At 58.3% G+C, this 20216-nt stretch overlaps 1 protein-coding gene across 1 annotated transcript; it reads left to right on the forward strand.

Annotated features, from left to right (window-relative positions):
- The first annotated feature begins 286 nt into the window (after positions 1 to 286).
- Positions 287 to 18790, forward strand: LOC119097740 (exportin-6-like). Its single transcript, XM_037220709.1, has 20 exons — positions 287 to 437; positions 1528 to 1738; positions 2330 to 2527; positions 2981 to 3042; positions 4363 to 4462; positions 4904 to 5001; positions 5900 to 6028; positions 6610 to 6846; positions 7330 to 7531; positions 8013 to 8062; positions 8970 to 9144; positions 9953 to 10147; positions 10729 to 10912; positions 11582 to 11737; positions 13211 to 13357; positions 14264 to 14268; positions 14419 to 14483; positions 14885 to 15065; positions 15615 to 15762; positions 18729 to 18790. The coding sequence occupies exons 2-20, from the start codon at positions 1538 to 1540 to the stop codon at positions 18788 to 18790; spliced, it is 2595 nt and encodes an 864-aa protein (XP_037076604.1). The 5' UTR covers positions 287 to 437; positions 1528 to 1537.
- Positions 18791 to 20216: the final 1426 nt, after the last annotated feature.

Below are 20216 nucleotides of genomic sequence, written 5' to 3' on the forward strand. Positions count from 1 at the left end.
AAGATCTGACTTTTGCAATGGCCATATTGCTTTGTGTCCTTTTATTTTTTTGCAAATGAGGTTTATTTTTTAGGAAAAATATGATAAAAATATAAGCTTCATGCAGTACAATGGTTTGATTCTGACAATAGTTATGCATAACTGCAAGGTATGAGGTGAATTTCCTGCTATTTAAGCTACCATATTACATGAGGGCTTTTGGGCTCGCATTGAGGACGGCAGACTGTGGAGGAGAGGGCGGGATCTGGTGGGGGTCCCGCGGGGGCTACGGTTCGTATGCGCTGAAGGGGTGTCTGTATTTGCTTGTTGCATAGGCATTGCTCGTTGACAGTGGGCTTGATACCCACTGGCACCGAATCCCCTATGGATGCATAGTCATCTGGGCTTGTTCGGACGTGTTCAGATCTACGTATACTTCTTGAAGCTCGTGATTGTGGGTAAGCTGTCAATGTGCTTTTCCCATTTTCCGATGTACCTGCCTTGGTAGGTTAGTCGTGGAAGTGACAAATATGGGTCAATTTCACTAACCATTATTAAGACATGTTATGCATGCACGTGTATCAAATTGAGTAAGCAGTTTTGCCACGGAGGCCCTGATGCTTATTTGTTTTCAGGCTTATTCTGTTTTCAGGCAATGCCTACCTCAGCATTTGAGCAATAACATTTTCTGATTAAATAGGTGAACAGCTAAATCCTTAAAGTTTCCTTCCAGGTAGCTCAGTTGGTTAGAGCATATGCATTTGGAATAACCCACCCGTGGCATGGCAGATTCGAGTTGCTTCGATCACTTATTTGCCCCCAGCTGAGATGGCTTCTGGCTGGTAGAAGCAACCTCATTAATGGTCTGGTGACATAAAAAAGCAGGATTTAGTGTGCAAGGCATTGTGCCACATTAAACTTTGGCCACAAAAGTGTCAATTCCTGTGAGCGTGGCTCAATGTAGGCTTTTATTGCAGGAACCCATGGATTCAGATTGGTTAGACCAAATCATGAAAGCTGTGGAGCAGGTAGCATGTAGGGTCTAATCTGATCCCACTACACAAAGTGTTTGTGTTTATTGGTCTTGTAGCATACCATGTACAACACATGACCATGGCACATGTTGAGTTGTTGAAGCTTCTGACCCAATAAGCCATGACTTTGAATATGTTTTGATAGATCTATTAAAGGGGCTCCAGCTTGGTGGGTGCAATATTACTGCATGTTTTCTGAGGGCTAGGGTCTTTATAGCTCATTATGGAGTAGGCAACAGTCTTCATTCAAATTAATCTGATTTGTTTTTACTGTGTTGTGTAGTGTTTATAAGTTTTGTGATCATTCCTGTTTTCTTTAAATGATGTAGTGATGCAAACAATAATGTGAAAATAATGAATAATGATGTAATGCTAAGCAAACCTGATTGCCACATTTTTTCTATCTGTGGTAGTCCCATGTGTAATGGTAAATTGCGGCCAATGTGATCTAAATGTTGCGGATAGCGTCTTATTTGTTCTCTTCTGTTCTTGACTGAAAATAATGTCATTGCAGCCTGCTGACAATGGATGTCAGTTCATTACAAGCCCTGGAGCATCTGATGAATGAGTTCTTTGCGGCGGGCACCACAAACAGTCGCAAGCAGCAAATAGAAAAAGCCTTGGAGGAGTTCAGCCAACAACCAGCAGCATGGAAGAACTGTCTGCTCTGCATTGCTGGCACATCCAACCCCTATGTCAGCATGTTCTGCATGACATCACTCGAGGTATGGCTGACATGGTAGCCAGGACAGTGGAAATAGTACTGCACTGTGAGGCTATAGTGAAATCTTTCATTCAAAGCACATTTCATGTTGTTTTAGATGGGGAATTTATGTGCTTCTTGCAATAGTTTGTTGAAAACAACCAACCTCAGGTGGTTGGAGGCTCTAACTACTGATCCAACCACCTGTGGCAGGGTGGCTTTGAGCTGCTTCAGGCGCTTGCTGTTGTTCTTGACAGGTTTGGCCTGCAGCTAGTGGCAGCCGCGCGCTAAAGGTCAGGTGACGTCAGAGGGCTGGGCAGGTGTGCCAAGCAGTGCAGCAGGTTAAATTTTTCCCACCAAATTTGGTCATTGACGTGAAATTGCACAAATGGGTGGTGGAGGTTAGGGCTCATTCAGGGAAACTGCTCAGCATGAGCTCTGATCTAAAAAACCTATCCACTTGGGAGCTTAAGGTCGAGTTGAAAAAATAATGGGGTGTGTGACAGGAAAGATGTCCTATAAATTTGCCTTTCCCCCATCAGTTCCATTGCCATCTGCTGTCTTATTGCACCGCCGCCGCCGCCTTCAGTCGCTGCCTGCCTCTCTCCATCAGAGTGTGATCAACAAGCAGTGGCTCGGTCTGAGGTCGGAGGAGCGTGCGGAGATCCGGGGCTCCCTGTACAGGCTCTGTCTGGAGCGACACCACCTGCTGGCGCCGTACCTGCGCAACAAGGCCGTCAAGCTGGTAGTGGACGTGGCCCGCCTCAGCTGGCCCCAATTCTACCCTGACTTCTTCAGCAACATAATCACTGTGAGCTGGGAATGGGTGCAGGCTGTTGGGCAGCCAGAGGCTTGCATGGTGCTGGGGCAAAGTATTGGCAGTGTCGTGTGTGGCCAAAGAGGGGAAGGTTGCAGGCTGGTTTTGTGATCCACTGGAGCTTGAGTAGTATGCACGACTTTCTGTGGGAGCTTCAGCCAGACAGGGTGAGGTGCGACGAGCTGTGGGCACCCGGACGAGTCATTGTGCAAGCTGAAAGGTTGAGCAGTGGAACATACTGGCTTGTTTTTGAGGCTGATAGCCAAAGCTGGTAGAAGTATGAAGATGGAAGCCGAGGAGATAGAGATGTCACAATGCAAAACATGTGTTGCTCCAGGCCTGATTATAGCAATTTATGGTCTGGTCTGGTGACCCTTAGGCCTCAGCCAGTGAACCAACCTAGTGACCCACTGACCTGGCCTCTGACTCCATGGCTGTGCTCTCAAGCTGGTGCAGTCGCCGGACGCGGCGCCTCTGGGCCTGCTGTTTCTGCTGACGGCCGCCGAGGAGCTGGTGGCGCCGCGCGAGGACATCAGCTGCGCGCGCCGCGCCGAGCTGCGCCAGCTCCTGCTGCGTGAAGTGCCCGCCACGCTCACCGTGCTTACCAGTGAGGCCGGCAGAGATGGTGCAAACGCCGAGGACGTAGACGATGCCACAGACGGTGTGGTCGCGGCTGACGCACTCGCGCTGCATCGGGCAACTTGTGGTGTTTCCGCGGGAACAGCTGCTCAGTGGATGGGGTTCGGTTTTGGTTGAGAGTCCTTTTGTCCAGCAGTGACCATATCAGGACTATGTCAGCACTGACGTTTGTTAGGACTATGTCAGCACTGATACTTGTCAGGACTTTGTCAGCACTGACGCATGTCAGGACTATGTCAGCACTGATGTGTGTTAGGACTATGTCAGCACTAATAAATGTCAGGACTATGTCAGCACTGACACATTTCAGGACTATGTCAGCACTGATAAATATCATGTCAGGCAGGGGACAGTGTATCTCAACTGGCAGAACACGTGACCCTGTATCAGATCTCTATAACAACAACACTAAATGGTGGTGATTCTGCCACTGTGATAGTTACCATGCTCTGTAATTCATGGCGATGTCTTCAAGCAGTGGTGGCGTTTTCAGGCATCTTGAGGTCCGTTCTCGAGTCGAATAAGTCCAACGTGACGGCGACGCCGCCGCCGTCGCCCGAGCAACCGCGATCGCAGCGCCGCCCTGATGGCAGCCCGGCGCAACATCTGTTCGCGCCGGCCGCCAACCCCAGCACACTGCTCAGCTGCATTCTGACATCTGACGGCGTCGATAAGAACCCTTTCTGTCTAATGGCGCCGCTAGATGGGGAGACAACGCATATCGTTGCCTTGACTCTCAAGTAAGCATAGCGAAAGATAAGTGGTTCTGTAGATTGAAAAGGAAACTACATTGTATACTGTTCCTGCAATGAACATCTAGAGAAAATGGTTTTTATCTTTTTTCTCACCTGTAACTCTTGTGTTGAATATATTTAAAGTGTGTATTGATAGTTTTGTTTATTTTTTGCACAAGGTTTTCTTTTAGAAATCGATCAGAACACTCAAGATACTGACTTTGAGCCAAAAGCTCACATCATTATACATTCTGGATATTTTAGTGACAATTTGGATTTTTATGAGAACCATTTTTGCAAATGACCACACTTCACTACAGTTACTGTACAACATCTTGATTTGGCTGATAAATGCTGGCTGATTGCACTTAGTCAACTGCCATCCAAGTGGAAGTGTTAGTGACAAAATGTGAAGCCAGTGTGCTTGACTAGTGTGGTTTTCCCCATTTCCGCCAGATGTCTCTGCCAGCTGTTCTCGTGGGTGCCGCTCTCGTCGATGATCACCTCCGAGCTGGTCACTGCTGTCTTCCACTTCGCCTCCGTGGGCTTCTCAAGGGTCAGTGCTGATGTTACGCCCTCTGTCAGAACTGATTCCCTATTTGAGAGTCAACTGACGCCCGAAGTCCGGCCGCACCACGAGTCGAACCGCACTCTGTGCGGGATGTCACGCCTCAGGTCAGAGGTCGCTTCAAGGTCGGATGCGGTCACGCCTCAGGTCAGAGGTTGCTTCAAGATCGGAAGCTGTCATATCCGCTCAACTCGCCCATGTATTTTTTGTATCCTGACTGGTAAGCAGATATTGCGGTGAAATTTTGCCCAGGGCGAGATTGGACCGTTTTTTTTTCTTGGTGTACCGTTTCACCCCCGCATGTTGGCGAAGGAAGCGCCAGACAGGGGTGCCTACGTGTGCGTACGCCGTGCGCCGGCGGTATTGGCGCCGTTTGAGCCTCGGTGACGTGCAGAAGCCAGCATGGTGACTTGGGCCGTCCTGTCCCAGGAGGGTGACGCGTCAGATGGGGACCGGGGCGGTGGCGCGGCCGGCTCGCGGGAGCCGCTGGGCGTCATCGCCATCGCCTGCATCAACGAGATCATCAGGTGCCATTTACTGAGCTGTTGAGGCTGACCATGCTGCCAATGCTGAGTCCATTTGGATGTCCACCCCTGATCGAGGCTTCAGCCGATGCCAGTATCTGTGGGGGTGGGGTGGAGTTGGGGGTAGAGGTGGGGGTAGGGGTTGGGTTGGGTTGGGTTGGGTTGGGTTGGGTTGGGTTGGTGTGGTGTGTGGTGTGTGTGGTGTGTGGTGTGGTGTGGTGTGTGTGGTGTGTGGTGTGGTGTGGTGTGTGTGGTGTGTGGTGTGTGGGGTGGGGTGGGGTGGGGTGGGATGGGATGGGATGGGATGGGATGGGATGGGATGGGATGGGATGGGATGGGATGGGATGGGATGGGATGGGATGGGATGGGATGGGATGGGATGGGATGGGATGGGGTGGGGTGGGGTGGGGTGGGGTGGGGGAACTGAACAGAATAGCCAGCAAGTCTATGTTGAGCATTGCTCGCGGCCCAAGACTGCTCCAAGTATCAGTCACGGAATGACGTAGTACGACTGGGGGCCTGGAGCTCCGCCAGACACGGCAGACGTGGCTGTGGCTGGTGCGGGTGCTTTGCACATCCCGTACTCCGGGTGGGGATGGTTTACGTCGGGGAGGAGTGCTGCTCTAGGCGGGGGAATTCAGGCTGATGCCTGGGAACCGCAAGTTACAACAGCACGGCACACCGACAGTTTGCTAGTGCCACCGTAGACGTTTTTATAAAGGAGGTGCTGGTACGATCCGATGCGTTTTGTTACGGTATGTTTTGATTTAGCTTTTTTAACCACGGTGAGGGTTTTGGGAGACGCTTTGGTCTCGTTGATGCGTTTCGAGGTTAATGATGTGCTAGACGTGGACTGCAGGATACTCCGCGTCAACTAAAGCAATTTTGCGAACTTTTGCAGCAAGAACTGTGTACCGCCGGATTTCGAAGCATTCCTGCTGCAGCTGTTCAAGCACACATTCCATTTACTGCAACGTCTTCTGGAAGAGGGGAGCAAAACGTCTTGTAAGCTCTCAGAAGTGGACCCAGAGTGAGTAGGAAGTTCTCAGCACGGGAAGCGCATCTCCCCTGCCATCCGTCAAAAGGTTGTCCGGCTGGACGAGCTGATGTAGCTATCTGTGCTGTCCTGTGTACCGAACCGCTGTGTCTCTTTAGTGTTCATTTCAGTTCAACATCACCTTTTAAATCGCCGCCCTCAGTGTGCAATTACATCGTACCTTGCACTGCGTATGTGTAAGGTGTCCTTAGTCTTCCCAAATTTCTGTTATTTGTTGGTGACGCTGCTGTTTGCTAGTGACGCTGCTGTCGTTGGTGACGCTGCCGTGCGTATGCTCGTTCGTGACGCTGCTGTGCATATGTTTGTTGGTGGCACTGCTGTCCGTTGGAGACGTTGCTGTCCGTTAGTGACGCTGCCGTCCGTTGGTGACGCTGCTGTCGTTGGTGACGCTGCTGTGCGTACGTTTTTTGGTGACACTGCTATCCGGTGGAGACGTTGCTGTCCGTTAGTGGCGCTGCCGTCCGTTGGTAACGCTGCTGTCGTCGGTGACGTTGCTGTTCGAATGTTTGTTGGTGATGCTGCTGTCCGTTGGTGACGCCGTCGGCCCTCCCCAGCTACCTGAGCGGCCTGACCGAGTTCCTGCGTCTGTTCGTGACGCTTCACCTGCGCCGGCTGGAGGCCTGGCCCCAGTTCCCGGTGCTGGACCTGCTGGCTCTACTGTTCCGCTACACCTTCCTGCAGCCCGACCTGGACGCCTACTACGGCTGCCTGGACATCTGGGCCGTGTTCCTCGACCATCTGGCCACCAAGTGCAGCCTCAAGACTGAGAACCGCGAGGCTGTCGCCGCCAAGTGAGTTGGCCGCCGGCCGCCAGGCGGCAGCACTGGTAGGCGCCAGGCGACTGCTCTTAACTCGATAAATGGATGAGCCGTGCTGGGATTGCGTTCAGATGCGTCGATTCGGGTGTAATGGCACATACAGTAAATGGAAGTGAAAGAACAAAAGTGACGACTTTATTCCTTTGAACATTTTTTTCGTATTTCGTTCCATGGAGGTTGAACGATTTGTCTTGATTGGCACCTAGGCGGATGTTCTGAGTGGCTATGTACAAAGCTTTCCTCCCGATTTTCCAGTATACGTTGTCGAGCTTCTTTTGTTCGCGACCATTGGGCCATGTAACAACGCGACAGGCCCCACGTTGTGGCAGCGCTCGGTTCACGTACAGATGCCCATAACCGCCCACCTCCCCGCATCACGACCACCCCCATCCCGCTGTCTTCGTCGGCGAACGCCGACCGCCGCCCGGGATCGAGCCGGTGCCCCTGCGGCGGCAGGTACCACGAGGCGGTGCTGTCGCTGGCGGGCCAGGCGCTGCAGCGGACGCAGCTGCGGCGGCACGGCGCCGAGCTGGAGCGGCTGGACGACGAGCGCGAGGACCCGGACGGCCAGACCGAGTGGAGCGAGCTGCTGCGGCGCACGGCCGACCTGCTGGAGCGCGTGGCCACGCTCTACCCGCTGGACGTGCGCGCTCTGCTGGTGAGAGGCGGGCGGCGCGGCGGCGGGGGCCGCCCCGCGAACGCGCACGGCGGGCGTAAGGCGAGGCGTGGGCCCAGCGCCGTGCGCTCCGGATGTGGCTGAGAGACCTGGGCACTCCACTTACGGCGGGGGAATTTGTGTCGCGGTGGGGCCTGAGGTAATGCACTGTCCTAGTGAAAGCGTACTTTGGCCCGCCGGCACCGTCCCTGGCGCTCTCCGATTTACTATGTGACAGCTCACCATATATCGAACGTACCCTCGGGTTCGTATCGCATATCAAGTTCTGTACTTGACATACGCCTGCATGAATAGTTTGTTGGTGCCAATGCTATCCGCTGGTGACGCTGCTGTCCGTTGGTTACGCCGTCCGCCACCCCCAGCTACATGGGCGGCTTGACGGAGCCCCTCCCGGCCCCTGACCCCGTTACGGTCCCTCCCGTCAGCTGACCCCGGCCGTGACGTGCGCCGCCCTGTGCCGCAGCTGACCGGCTGGCACGAGACGCTCGAGCCGTATGTGTCGCTGCCGTCCCTGTGCGAGCCGACGGCGGCCGGCCGCCGGCTGCGGCTGGCGCCCGACGCCGATCCGTCACGCCTGCAGGCGGCGCTGCGCGACCTGGCCACGCACCTCTACATGCTGGGTCGGCTGGCGCCGCTGCTGACCGAGTGCGGCCCGGACGCCGGCCCGCTGGTGCACGAGTGAGTGGTGCCGGGGCCCGCTGGTGCAGGTGTGAGTGGTGCTGGGGTCCGCTGGTGCACGAGTGAGTGGTGCCAGGGCCCGCTGGTGCACGAATACATGGCGCCGGGACCCGCTGGTGCACGTGTGAGTGGCGCTGGGGCCCGCTGGTGCACGAGTGAGTGGTGCCGGGGCCCGCTGGTGCAGGTGTGAGTGGTGCTGGGGTCACTGGTGCACGAGTGAGTGGTGCCAGGGCCCGCTGGTGCAGGTGTGAGTGGTGTCAGTGCCCGCTGGTGCACGAGTGAGTGGTGCCGTGACCCGTTGGTGTACGTGTGAGTGGTGCCGGGGCCCGCTGGTGCACGAGTGCGTTGCGTCGGGGCCCGCTGGTGTACGAGGGAGTGGTGCTGGGGCTCTGCGGTGCCGCCGGAGACGGGGTGGCGGAGGCAGTCAGAGGACACACTGCGATCGGATCGCAGCTGTATGAAGCTCCACCGGTAGTTCGTGTATGTGTCGAGCTCACGACCCTTCAGTCTCCAGTTTGGCGCTCTTCCCTCTACCGGGTACCATCCCCCCGTGCTAGCTCCGTGGCCGCCTGCGCCCCTGCCGCGGCGTCGTGCGAGCGGCATCCGGTCCCCGGGCTCGACTGACCGGGTGCCATCCCCCCGTGCTAGCTCCGTGGCCGCCCGCGCCCCTGCTGCGGCGCTGTGTGAGCGGCCTCCGGTCGCCGGGCGCGGCTGACCTCTCCCGGCCGTCTCCCGCCGCCAGGCTGGTGAGCGCCGCCGCGTTCGGCTCCGCTCAGCGGCTGCACGAGGCCGAGCTGCCGCCGGGCGCGCTGCGGCCCACCCTGGTGGAGGTGCACGCCCAGAGCCTGGCCACGCTGCGGCCCTGGTGCCACTGGATGACGGCCGCGCTCGCCGGCCACCTCTCCACCAGCGTTCAGGTACCGCCAGCGGTCACGGCGATGGCCAGAGCGGGTCACGGCCGGTGGCCGGGGCAGGTCATCGGCCACCGCTGCCCTCCGTCACTAGAATCTTTGCGATATCATCACCAGAATCTTTGCGATGTCATCACCAGAATTTTTGCGATGTCATCACGAGAATCTTTACGATGTAATCACCAGAGTCCTTGCGATGTCATCACCAAAACATTTGCAATGTGATCACCAGGATCTTTACGTCATTACCAGTGTCTTTGCGATGTCGTCACTAGAATCTTTGCGGTGTCATCACCGGAGTGTTTGCGACGTAGCCACCGGAATCTTTGCGATGTCATCACTAGAATCTTTGCGATGTCATCACCAGAATCTTTGCCATGTCATCACCATAATTTTTGCGGTTTCATCACCAGAATATTTGCGATGTTATCACCGAAATCTTTGCGATGTCATCACTAAAATTTTTGCGATGTAACCACCAGAATCTGTTCGATGTCATCACCAGAATCTGCGCGATACCATTAGACACCGTGTTAAGAGTCCAGATTGGCTTCCATGCCGCCTTATCGCATCCCCGCTGTGCACTGGCCCGCGGTGCCCGTTCAGACGTCCGTGACATAGACAACGGCCTTCTATCTCGCGTTGATCTCTCCTCACGTGTGCCTCACGCTACGCAAAGAGTGCCTCACGCTTCGCCCACAGTCCGCGCTCCCCACGAGCGCCACATGACCACGCAGTGACGGCGCCGGTGAGCCCAGCCGGTCGCCCCCCGGTGACGCCGGCCCCGCCCTCACCGCCGCCGCCCGTCCGCCAGGTGGACGACCTGGTGGCCGAGATGACGGTGGCGGTGTGCGGGGCGGTGCAGAGCCGCGCGCCGCCGCGGCTGGTGCGCGCCGCCGTCGCCACGCTCGTCACCATCACCAGCACGGTGCGCTCGGGCGCGCTGGTCGACTGCCCGCAGATCCAGCAGCTGTATGGTCGCGCCGGGCAGCTGACGCTGGGCAAGCAGGTGCGGCGAGCGGCGACGCGCGCACGCGGCGTCCCCGCTTTGTGCTGGAATGGGGCCCTGTGAGCTGCATGGTTGGGGCGGAGCGGGCAGGTCTGGAGGGGCTGAAGTGGGAGGTTTGCTCTTAAAAATGAGTGTGTCGGCAGGCGGCTGCGTGTAACGAAACGGAACGAAAGGAGGGCAGCGGTGTACTGGCACAGACGAGGGTGGTTGTACATGCGGAAACCGGATGCGTTTTGGAAGAAGTCATTTTTGATGGAATGGTTGAGAGGACGACCGGATACACTGAGACTGATTCGGGAAGCCAGCAATGTCCACTGAGACAGGTGGGGAATGCACCGCCCTCAGCGTGGATGGGTGGGGATGGGTGGACATTTCCAGCCGGATAGTGTAATAGGCTATAAGTGGTGTGATAGTGGATAAGGGACCATTGGTCTCATGACTGGAAGGTCTGGGTTCGATGCTCCCACCGTCCCCCATCTCCGCGAGCGGTGCCGACCGACACTGATGACGTCAGCAGTGACACCCTGCGCCTTGCACCCGAGCGGTGATCACCGCCACCTGTTGGCGCGCTGGGCCGGCAGGACCGCCTGCTGCTGTACCGGGCGCTGTCGAGCCTGCTGCTGCTGCCCTGGCAGCGGGCCGGGGACCAGCTGTGGGAGGAGCGGCGTCGCCACCTGGCCGTCTTCCTCGACTCGCTGACGGCCGACTTTCGCCGGCTGCGGCTGACGCCCGGCCTCGCCGACAGCAGGGAACTGCGCGACCGAGGTCAGCGCCGGGTCACGGGGTCAGGGGTCGGGACTGGGTCAGCGAGGTCAGTGCCTGGTCAGCGAGGTCAGGCCTGGGTCAGAGAGGCTAAGCCTGGGTCAGGGAGATCAGACCTGTGTCAGGGAGGTCAGACCTGGGTCAGGAAGGTCAGGTCTGGGTCAGGAGGGTCAGGCCCAAGTCATCGAGAGCAGGGGATCAGACCGGGATCAGTGAGGTCGGGATAAGATCAGGGTGGTCAGGATGGAATCAGGGAGGTCGGGACGGCATGAGAGAGGTCAGGACTGGGTCGGTCGGTTTTCCTGTAGTTGTTCAGCTTGTTTCGGCGCATATATCTTGATTGTAGCATCGAATGCTGCACATTGCACAAATGTTCCGCAGGCGTCTTCGGGACGGACGACCTGGCCGGCTGTGTGAGGTCGTAATACTGACGGATTAGGTCATAACCAGGGCGCTTGGTCTCCTATCCGACACTGAACCAGTCCACGGCATGCAACCTAGGGTCGAGCTGATTAATGAGACTGAGGCTCAAGCCCTTTCAGTCCTCGCGAAGATCTGAGATGAGCTGTGTGCCGATGTCAGCAAAGGTCAGACGTTACAGGTATCGGCCGCCGGCCTTGTGGCGTCTGTGCGTCGTTATCAGGCGGGTGACGGCCGCCCCTCCGCCGCCAGCCAAGCCCGTGATCAGCCAGACCCTCTCGACGCTGTCGGAGATCGTGACCAACGTGCGCAGCGAGGTGACTAAAACCAAGCAGCTGTGCCACGACTGCCTGCAGGACACCATCCGGGACTCGCTCTGGGTCTTCACCGTGTTCGCCGCGCAGCCCGGTGAGACGGCGGCGCCGCAGGAGCGCGGCAGGCGACGCGGCCGGCTGCCCGGAGACGCCTGGGCTCGGATCCCGCGCGTTGCGAAACTTTTTATTTATGTGAACGGAGGCCGCAGGCTCTTACTGGAAACGTGAGAGGATTTTCGACTTGAGTGGCCCGGCCCGTTTGTCACGTTTTCTCGAAGTTAAAAACCATGCAACCACCGAGTGCATGCTCGTGTAGTTTTCATTAACAAGAAGCTTAATGTAATGCTGTGCAGCATTAACTGTTAAGTATTTGCAGGGGCGCCATTGAATCGGGTGGGTTTCCGCTGTAATATTTCAGTAACACGATATCAGTTCCAATTCTGATCACATGACAAGGGTCAAGTGTACAAATTACGAAATAACCCAGGAGCCCTGGAGAAAGCCGGATTCAGATCTTGACACGTTACTCCGCAACGACACCAGACTAATAATGCATTAAGTAAAGAGGAAAGGGAAATTCGCACTATCAAAAGCATGATTCGTTGTTTGCGTATTAACACGCGCTATTCCTTGCAAACAGTGGGCCCGCCGGTTTTTCGCTTGATTTAAAAAAGGTCGGCAGCCTGCTACAGATCGTTAACCGATCTGAAAGCGTTCCGACTCAAAGGTGCGCCAGTAAAAGGCCGGCAATCCGTCAGTACCACCTCCTTAACCGATCTAAAATGTAAGACGCTGTGACAGAAATTCTGAGAGCTTGGGCCAAGAGAACTTCGCAGTCCAGTAAGCGCTCTATGTGTCCAATGGCTATCAATCAGTTTTGCGTTTTTCGCCTTTCTGTCGCTCGCGATTGCAAAGAGTCATTACAAACACAGTGGTCTCGTGGAATAAATTTGCCAAGGCTAACCAGATTCATAACCAGACATTACCAAGGCTAACCAGATTCACAACCAGACATTGTATTTGCCACTTAGGTCTCGAACGGTTCATTAGCGGACCGCTGTCTAAGCTGCGCGGTGCACGCGGCGCACAACCCATCATGGAGCGCTGCTGATTACAATGGTTATTTAAACACGCAGAGGCCTTAGCGTCAACCGTGTATTGGTACGTTCTCGCAAAATGCATTGTCTTCAAGACTCATCAAACCCATTGGCATCGATGTGGAACGTGCCTGGCTGCCACATATAATGTCGCCTCGCCCGCCTCCACCGCCAAGACGCCTTGATGCTCGGCATGACGCCTTGTTACGCCAACGGCCCGCGCGGTCGTGTAACACTCACCAGCGAAACAGCTCGTGAGACTGTCTAAAGCACGTGTTACTTGCTATACAAATACGTCCTAAATCCGTCTGTGCAATGCGTCACAAGCCGTCGCATGTACGTCCGTCGTAACGGTCGTATGTACGTCCGTCGTAACGGTCGCATCGTGCCGACATGTGGCGTAAGAGACGGTCTGCCCGGCCGCCGCGTCCGACAGAAGCGTGGCCTGACCCTGCGCTACCGTTCTGCAGACGTGTGCCAGGACGTGCTGTCCTTCTTCCTGGCGGCGTTCGAGGCGCTGCGGGCGCAGATGGGCGGCCAGTTCGCCGAGCAGTGTGTCCAGATGTTCATCGACGTCTTCAGCAGGGACGCGCTGGCCAGGAACATGCTGGAAGAGGGTAGGTGGCGGCTGAGAGTCTTAAGCCTGTGGCAGGGCGCGCTGACGTGTGGTCGAGTCATATTTGCCGGCGATGAGGACCGATGAGCTCTGGTGCCTGGCTCGCGTGAAGGCAGCAGCGCGAGCGTAAGCTGCGGCCGGGCTGTTCCGATGGCCCGTCGTAACCAGATCACTGTCTGGACGAGCGATGCGGTCCAAGACGAGGCACGTTAGCATGTGCGAGGAACTGAGGTCACCTAGGCCTGGCGCCGCGCTCCGTGCCGCGGTATGTCTACGAGCTGGCCTCATCAGACGCCATCGCTCTCCACCGGCGTGTTGTGTCCCCAGCCGCCCCCACGTCCCGCTGGAGCCCTGACCCCGCCCCCGCTGCCGGCCTGACCCTGCCCCCGCTGCCGGTCTGACCCCGCGCCCGCTGCCGGCCTGACCCCGCACCCGCTGCCGGCCTGACCCCGCACCCGCTGCCGGCCTGACCCCGCCACCGCTGCCGGCCTGACCCCGCCACCGCTGCCGCCCTGATTCCGCCCCCGCTGCCGCCCTGATTCCGCCCCCGCTGCCGGCTTGACCCCGGCACCGCTGCCGGCTTGACCCCGCCCCCGCTGCCGGCTTGACCCCGGCACCGCTGCCGGCTTGACCCCGCCCCCGCTGCCGGCTTGACCCCGCCCCCGCTGCCGGCCTGACCCCGCACCCGCTGCCGGCCTGACCCCTCACCCGCTGCCGGCCTGACGCCACCACCGCTGCCGCCCTGATTCCGCCCCCGCTGCCGGCCTGACCCCGCCTTCCATTGCTGCCCTGACCCCGCCCCGCTGCCACCCTGACCTCGCCCCCACTGCTGCCTTGACCCCGCCCCAGCTGCCGGCCTGACTCCGCTCCCGCTACCGGCCTGACCCTGCCCCCGCGCCCCCGCCAGGCTCTGCCGGCTGCGCGGCGTTGGAGAAGTTCCTGCTGCTGCTGCGGCTGATCGTCAGCGAGCCGAGCGCTGCCTTTCGGCGGCTGCTGGCGCCGGTGCTGGAGCTGGCGCTAGAGCGGCTCCAGCCGCTGCTGGCCGAGCGTGCCTCGCCCGAGCTGAAGGTGCCCTTCTTCGACCTGCTGGCCGCCGTGCTGGAGCACAACTGGCGCTACTTCTTCAGGTGGGAGCGCCGCGCCGCTGCTGGCCGGGTTCGGGGTGTCGTTCGGCGGCGTCGGCCGTTTGTGGACCCCGGTGGGTTCCGTAAACCGAAGTGTGTCCTTGAACAGCCGGTCAGCTGGTCGCCGGTGTATCGTATTGGAAATGGACGAAGGTCAGATCCCTCGCGCGAATCCAGATCGCGAAGAACTACACCTGACTGCGGCCGAGCTCTCACGCATCTATGGTGAGCATCCGTATGCATGCTCGATCTAGCAAAGACATGCTATTTCGACCATGCTGTGCTGGACTATAAATGCCTCGGAAATACACATGAACGGGAAGCTCCACTCTTGGGTGCTGTCATGCTCGTTCGCGGGCTGCCGCCGCCGAACTTGTGTCAACCGTGCGCGTTGACCTGCGCAGGAGCTCGGTGCTGAAGACGCTCAGCTCCGTGGCCGAGGAGGACGAGGTGACGAACGAGAAGCAGTTCGTGGCCATCCTCGAGGCCATGGGCCAGTCGTTCCTGCAGGCCGACATCAACGTGTTCCGCCTGAACTTGGCCACACTGCAGATGCTCAACTGCAAGTGGAAGCTCTACCACAAGGTCGGGCCCGAGTGCGGTGGAGGGGGAGAGGAAGGGGGAGGGGGGCAAGCTTGTCTCGGCTGATTTGCCGACGTGGGATCACACGCCCCAGTAGATAAATCACGGCCTTTTAATACGGTAATATTAGTAATTTCCTGGGAGCTCTAAGCATTTTTTTCTAGTGAGGAAACGGGTCAAAAAGTCAGTGGTTTGTATTTTTTTCTGTGCTGGACAGAGCTTTGTTTTACACCGGTGTCTGGCTTAGCAGTAACTTGCAGGAATAAAGCGACTAAAGTCAGCAAAAACCGGGAAATGTCGGGAGTATTGCCATGTTGCCGTGAGTTACCATCGCCGGGGGTCAGAGACGCAGTGACACATATTATTTTTCTCTAACTGAACCGAAGTAATCACCGTGTTTGGCGTGCGTACATCTTCCATTAACGGCCCCAGGTGTCCGTGTCGCCACTGTGCCGTCGCTGCCAGCACCTGCCCCTAACCCTGGCCGTCTCTGTCCGGCAGCCGGTGTTCCGCCGCCTGCTGCTGGCACGCTTCATGACGGTGCTGCTGCAGACGCTGCTGCAGCGCTCGCACGACCTGCTGCGCGACGAGATCGCCGGCTGCCTGCACGAGCTGGCCGCCGTCGACTTCGCCGACTTCTTCGACCGGTTCGTGCCGGGCGTGCTGCTGGACACGCCGGGCCTGGACGCGCCGCAGCGGCGTACGCTGGCCGCCCTGCTGCCGCGCCGCACCGACCTGCCCACGTTCAGCGCTGACCTGCACCGCTTCGTCAGCGACCTGCGCTACTACCGGCTGGTCAATGAGAGCCTGCGTGCCGGCCGCGGCGGCGGCCAGTCGGTCTGATGCGGCGTCGGCGCGGTGGCGAGCCGGAGGCCGCGGGTGACGGCGGTGGCGGTGAGCCAGGTCCCTGGGTGACTTGCAGCGGTGATGAGCCAGAGTCCGTGGGTGACTCGGGGCGGCGGTGAGCCAGAGTCTCTGGGTGATTCGGGGCGGCGGTGAGCCAGAGTCCGTGGGTGACTTGGAGCGGTGATGAGCCAGAGTCCGTGGGTGACTCGGGGCGGCGGTGAGCCAGAGTCCGTGGGTGACTCGGGGCGGCGGTGAGCCAGAGTCCGTGGGTGACTCGGGGCGGCGGTGAGCTGGAGTCCGTGGGTGACTCGGGGCGGCGGTGAGCCAGAGTCCCTCGGTGACTCGGGGCGGCGGTGAGCCAGAGTCCGTGGGTGACTCGGGGCGGCGGTGAGCTGGAGTCCGTGGGTGACTCGGGGCGGCGGTGAGCCAGGGTCCGTGGGTGGCTCGGGGCGGCGGTGAGCTGGAGTCCGTGGGTGACTCGGGGCGGCGGTGAGCCAGAGTCCCTCGGTGACTCGGGGCGGCGGTGAGCCAGAGTCCGTGGGTGACTCGGAGCGGCGGTGAGCTGGAGTCCGTGGGTGACTCGGGGCGGCGGTGAGCCAGGGTCCGTGGGTGACTCGGGGCGGCGGTGAGCCGGAGTCCGTGTGTCACTCGGGGCGGTGGTGAGCCAGAGTCCGTGGGTCACTCGGGGCGGTGGTGAGCCGGAGTCCGTGGGTGACTCGGGGCGTTGGTGAGCCAGAGTCCGTGGGTGACTCGGGGCGGTGGTGAGCCAGAGTCCGTGGGTGACTCGATGCGGTGGTGAGCCAGAGTCCATCGGTGACTCGGGGCGGCGGTGAGCCAGAGTCCGTGGGTGACTCGGGGCGGTAGTGAGCCAGAGTCCGTGGGTGACTCGGGGCGGCGGTGAGCCAGGGTCCGTGGGTGACTCGGGGCGCCGGTCGTGGGTGACTCGGGGCGGCGGTGAGCCGGAGCCCGTGGGTGACTCGGGGCGGCGGTGAACCAGAGTATGCTGACGAGGCGGAGTCGCCGGTTAGTGAGTCTGCCGGCGAGCAGGCAGTCTGAGACGCGGCGGCTCTGATGAGACGCAGCGGCTCCGATGAGCCGCGGTTCTGGCCGGGGGAGCCGGAGCCGGCGGAGGTGACCGGCTGAAGTCCTCCGGCAGGACGCTGGGGGTACGCCAGGGCTTGGTGGGACGGGCGCCCCGCGGTGGGGCGGCTTATATGCCTTGGCTATCCCGAAAACGTGCAATATGGAATCCGCTCGTTCTTGTCCGACTGCGGCGAAGGTTGGTGGTTACACCACACCGGCGGATCGGTGACTGCGCGGCACCAAAGTGAGACCACAGATGCCCGAGATGTGGGCGTGTTGCAGGAAGCCTATTTCTTCCTCTTCACTTGATTTGGCGAGGCGCACCAGCTCAGCTGATGCGGCGGGGACTGGGAGTGATCTGAACTGACGCTGACTGACACTGGCTGACACTGAGGCTGATCCCAACAGTACTGGCAGGGGCCGGCGCGTGCGTGACAAATGAGAAGATGCTCAACATCTTTGCATTTAGCATGACAGACTACTTTTACGCTCGGACTATCATCAGAGGCGATCAGTCACCGGTACCGCTTACTGTGGCCTGACGCCGGCACAAAGGTCTCTCCCTGAATATTTTGTTTAACGATTTTTCATTCGCAATAGTGTACCAGTTTTTCGTGGCTGCTGCAGACCGGTGGTGGCAGAGCAGACAGACCAGACCAGACCAGACCAGACCAGACCAGACCAGACCAGACTAGACTAGACTAGACTATACTAGACTGGACCAGACGAAACTAGAATGTACTAGACTAGACCAGCCCAGTCCGGTCCAGACCAGACCAGACCAGACCAAACCATACTGACACAGAGAAGAAAACCGGTTCTGATACCCCCGGCGGGAACAAGACCGGAACCTTAACCAGATAAAGTCGAACTCCGGAACGTAGACCAAGGCTCGAACCGACGCCAAGGCTGTGACATGGAGCCGGGACCACCGCCGAGGCCGTGAGTCGGCCTCGGCCTCGCACCGGGGGGACAGACCGACACCGATAACGGGATGCTTGGGATGCGCTGGCCGCCAGCGGAGCTTACGCTGCCTGCCGGTCGTCCTGGGCGGCACATAGATGGCGGTTGCTGTCGGCCACTCAGCAGGGACAGCGCCGACTGGTTTCGGTGACGTCACACACGGTCACAAGCGCGGCCACTGGGCTGTTTGACAGGGGAGTGACATTATACCTGGTGACAGTTGTGTACATGGTCCGGGGTGCGAAGTCAGCCTTAGGGAGAGGTGGCGCTGGCGCAGCAGACACGGGCAGCGGTAAGGGCGCCGCCGGCGCAGGGTCGGCGCTGGTGCACAGCTTCAAAAGCGGCATTGGTGCGAGCCGGGCCGAGCTGGGTCGAGTTCGGTCGCGGCGTGTGTCGATCTTGCCCCTCGCAAGCGTAGCTTCCTGGCTATTGTCAGGGAAGAAGGAGGTCCAACTGCGTGTTTGTTGTTTTTTCACGATGGGGTGTCAAAACCCCGGGCCAGGAAGAGGAGTGTTCCTTGCTTGTTGCTTCGCCCGTTGCTTTGCGTGCCTGCGAAGGGGGAGGGGGCGAGTCGGTGGACGGTGGACGGTGGACTGAGCGAGGTGCAGTCCTGCGGAGCTCTTCTGGGGCCGCTCCAGCCGTGGGTGGCCACTGGAGAGGCTCGGCCTCCATCCCCGCCTCCGGCGAGCACGCCGGGCGGATAAATGACCGCGGACCACAGCAGGGAACAAAGACCGCTCAGCCTTGGCTCAGGCGTGCCTCTGGCCGCTGCAGGACGCGTGTCCGCAGTCCACCAGTGCGGTGTGTACGCCGGGCTGGCTGCTGGACGCACCTGACCTTGCCTCGTGTGAGCTGTGTCTCGAGTAGTCGTCAAGAGATCCGGTCCTGTCAGACACGGCCGGTGTTGATGTGTGTGTGTGTGTGTGTGTGTGTGTATGTGTGGCTGGGCTGAACGATGGCGGGGGCGACGGTGCCAAGTGATAGCAAGTCAAGAGATGGCTTGTCGAGATAGAGAGAGTGGCGGCGTAAATCGATAGCGTGTCCTGCGTGGCAAACTCGGCTCCAAGTGCCCAAGCGCGCGCCCGGCGGTGTGCATGCGCGCGGTATCTGTACATTCTGTATATATCATTCCGTTGCTGTGATACGATACGAGTTGTAATTTATATGTTACCAATGGGTATTTTTAACGATAATACATTTTCGATACTTGTGTCTTTGCACCAGTTCATCGAAGCCCGGTGGTCGAACCAATGAAGGTGCGTAACATCTCGCAATCCGACAAGACCAGCCATGCGTTGGTTTCACGACGAAAGGATGGCCAAGTACAAGAGGCTGCCGCGCAAGAACCAGGTCGATCTTACTCATCGACCTGGCTTGCTGTAAGTTGTGTTACCATCAGCTGTGTCCGGGGCGCTGGCGTCACTGGTGCCGAGACTTCAGTGCGCAGCTGGGCACGATGCGCGTGGCGGAACACTGCGGGGCGGCCGCGACGTCGAACATCCTCGTGCAGGTTAAGGGCACGGTTAGACCGCCAGGACGATCGCGCATAATTTAACGACGAATAGGATGATGCGTTTTGCAGGCCTTTGCGGTCGACCATGACGCGGTGCGCGAGAAAGCTGAAGACGTTCATATGAGAACTGTTGCGAGGTATGACGCTTAGGCCGCCCATAGGGTATTGTGTCCCTTTCCCTGGAAGAGCCTTGTAAAGGTCGCGAGCGTTGATTTCGTTAGTAACATACGGTTCACACCTTGAACACCCTTGGCGTAAGACTGATGCATTGCCAAGAATGCGTCGTGGGACCCCTAAATCTGCACATGGTTTTCTCGCGACGAGAAAATTTCAATTTTTAGTGGGATGGAACACGAGGCTATATTTCAGTGGCTCGTCATAGTAATGGCGTGTTACTTTCAGATCATGTGTAGAGTTTTAACTCTGCTGGCGACTATTTGGTTGTGGCCTGCCTCCCAGTTCGGGAGGTACCTCCAAAGAAGTGGACAGTGTTGCAAGAGCCCTTTTACTCGGACCAGCTGATTCGGATTAGCCTAGACGCTAGTGCAACGCCAAAACCTCGCCCCTGGTGCAATTTGTACACCCAAAGTGTGGCGTAACGTGGACATCAGCTGATGCTGGAGGTGACATACGCGTGCCAGATCCTCGGCACGTGCGTGAACCAGATAGTACCGAAACCACTTAAATAGCGAACCAAGTCGTACTGGAATATGTTAGATCGACACGCGACGAATCATAAAGTCACATTT

This window comes from Pollicipes pollicipes, unplaced genomic scaffold (genome assembly GCF_011947565.3).
Source record: "Pollicipes pollicipes isolate AB1234 unplaced genomic scaffold, Ppol_2.1 Scaffold_4323;HRSCAF=5089_pilon_pilon_pilon, whole genome shotgun sequence".
Lineage (NCBI taxonomy): Eukaryota > Metazoa > Arthropoda > Thecostraca > Pollicipedomorpha > Pollicipedidae > Pollicipes > Pollicipes pollicipes.

Excerpts from the sequence above, each read along its gene's own strand:
- LOC119097740 (XM_037220709.1), top strand. The coding sequence starts at position 1,538 with ATGGATGTCAGTTCATTACAAGCCCTGGAGCATCTGATGAATGAGTTC. Across the intron at positions 6,029-6,609 it reads CTCTCAGAAGTGGACCCAGA|CTACCTGAGCGGCCTGACCG; the intron begins GTGAGTAGGAAG and ends GGCCCTCCCCAG. Across the intron at positions 7,532-8,012 it reads TGGACGTGCGCGCTCTGCTG|CTGACCGGCTGGCACGAGAC; the intron begins GTGAGAGGCGGG and ends CCTGTGCCGCAG.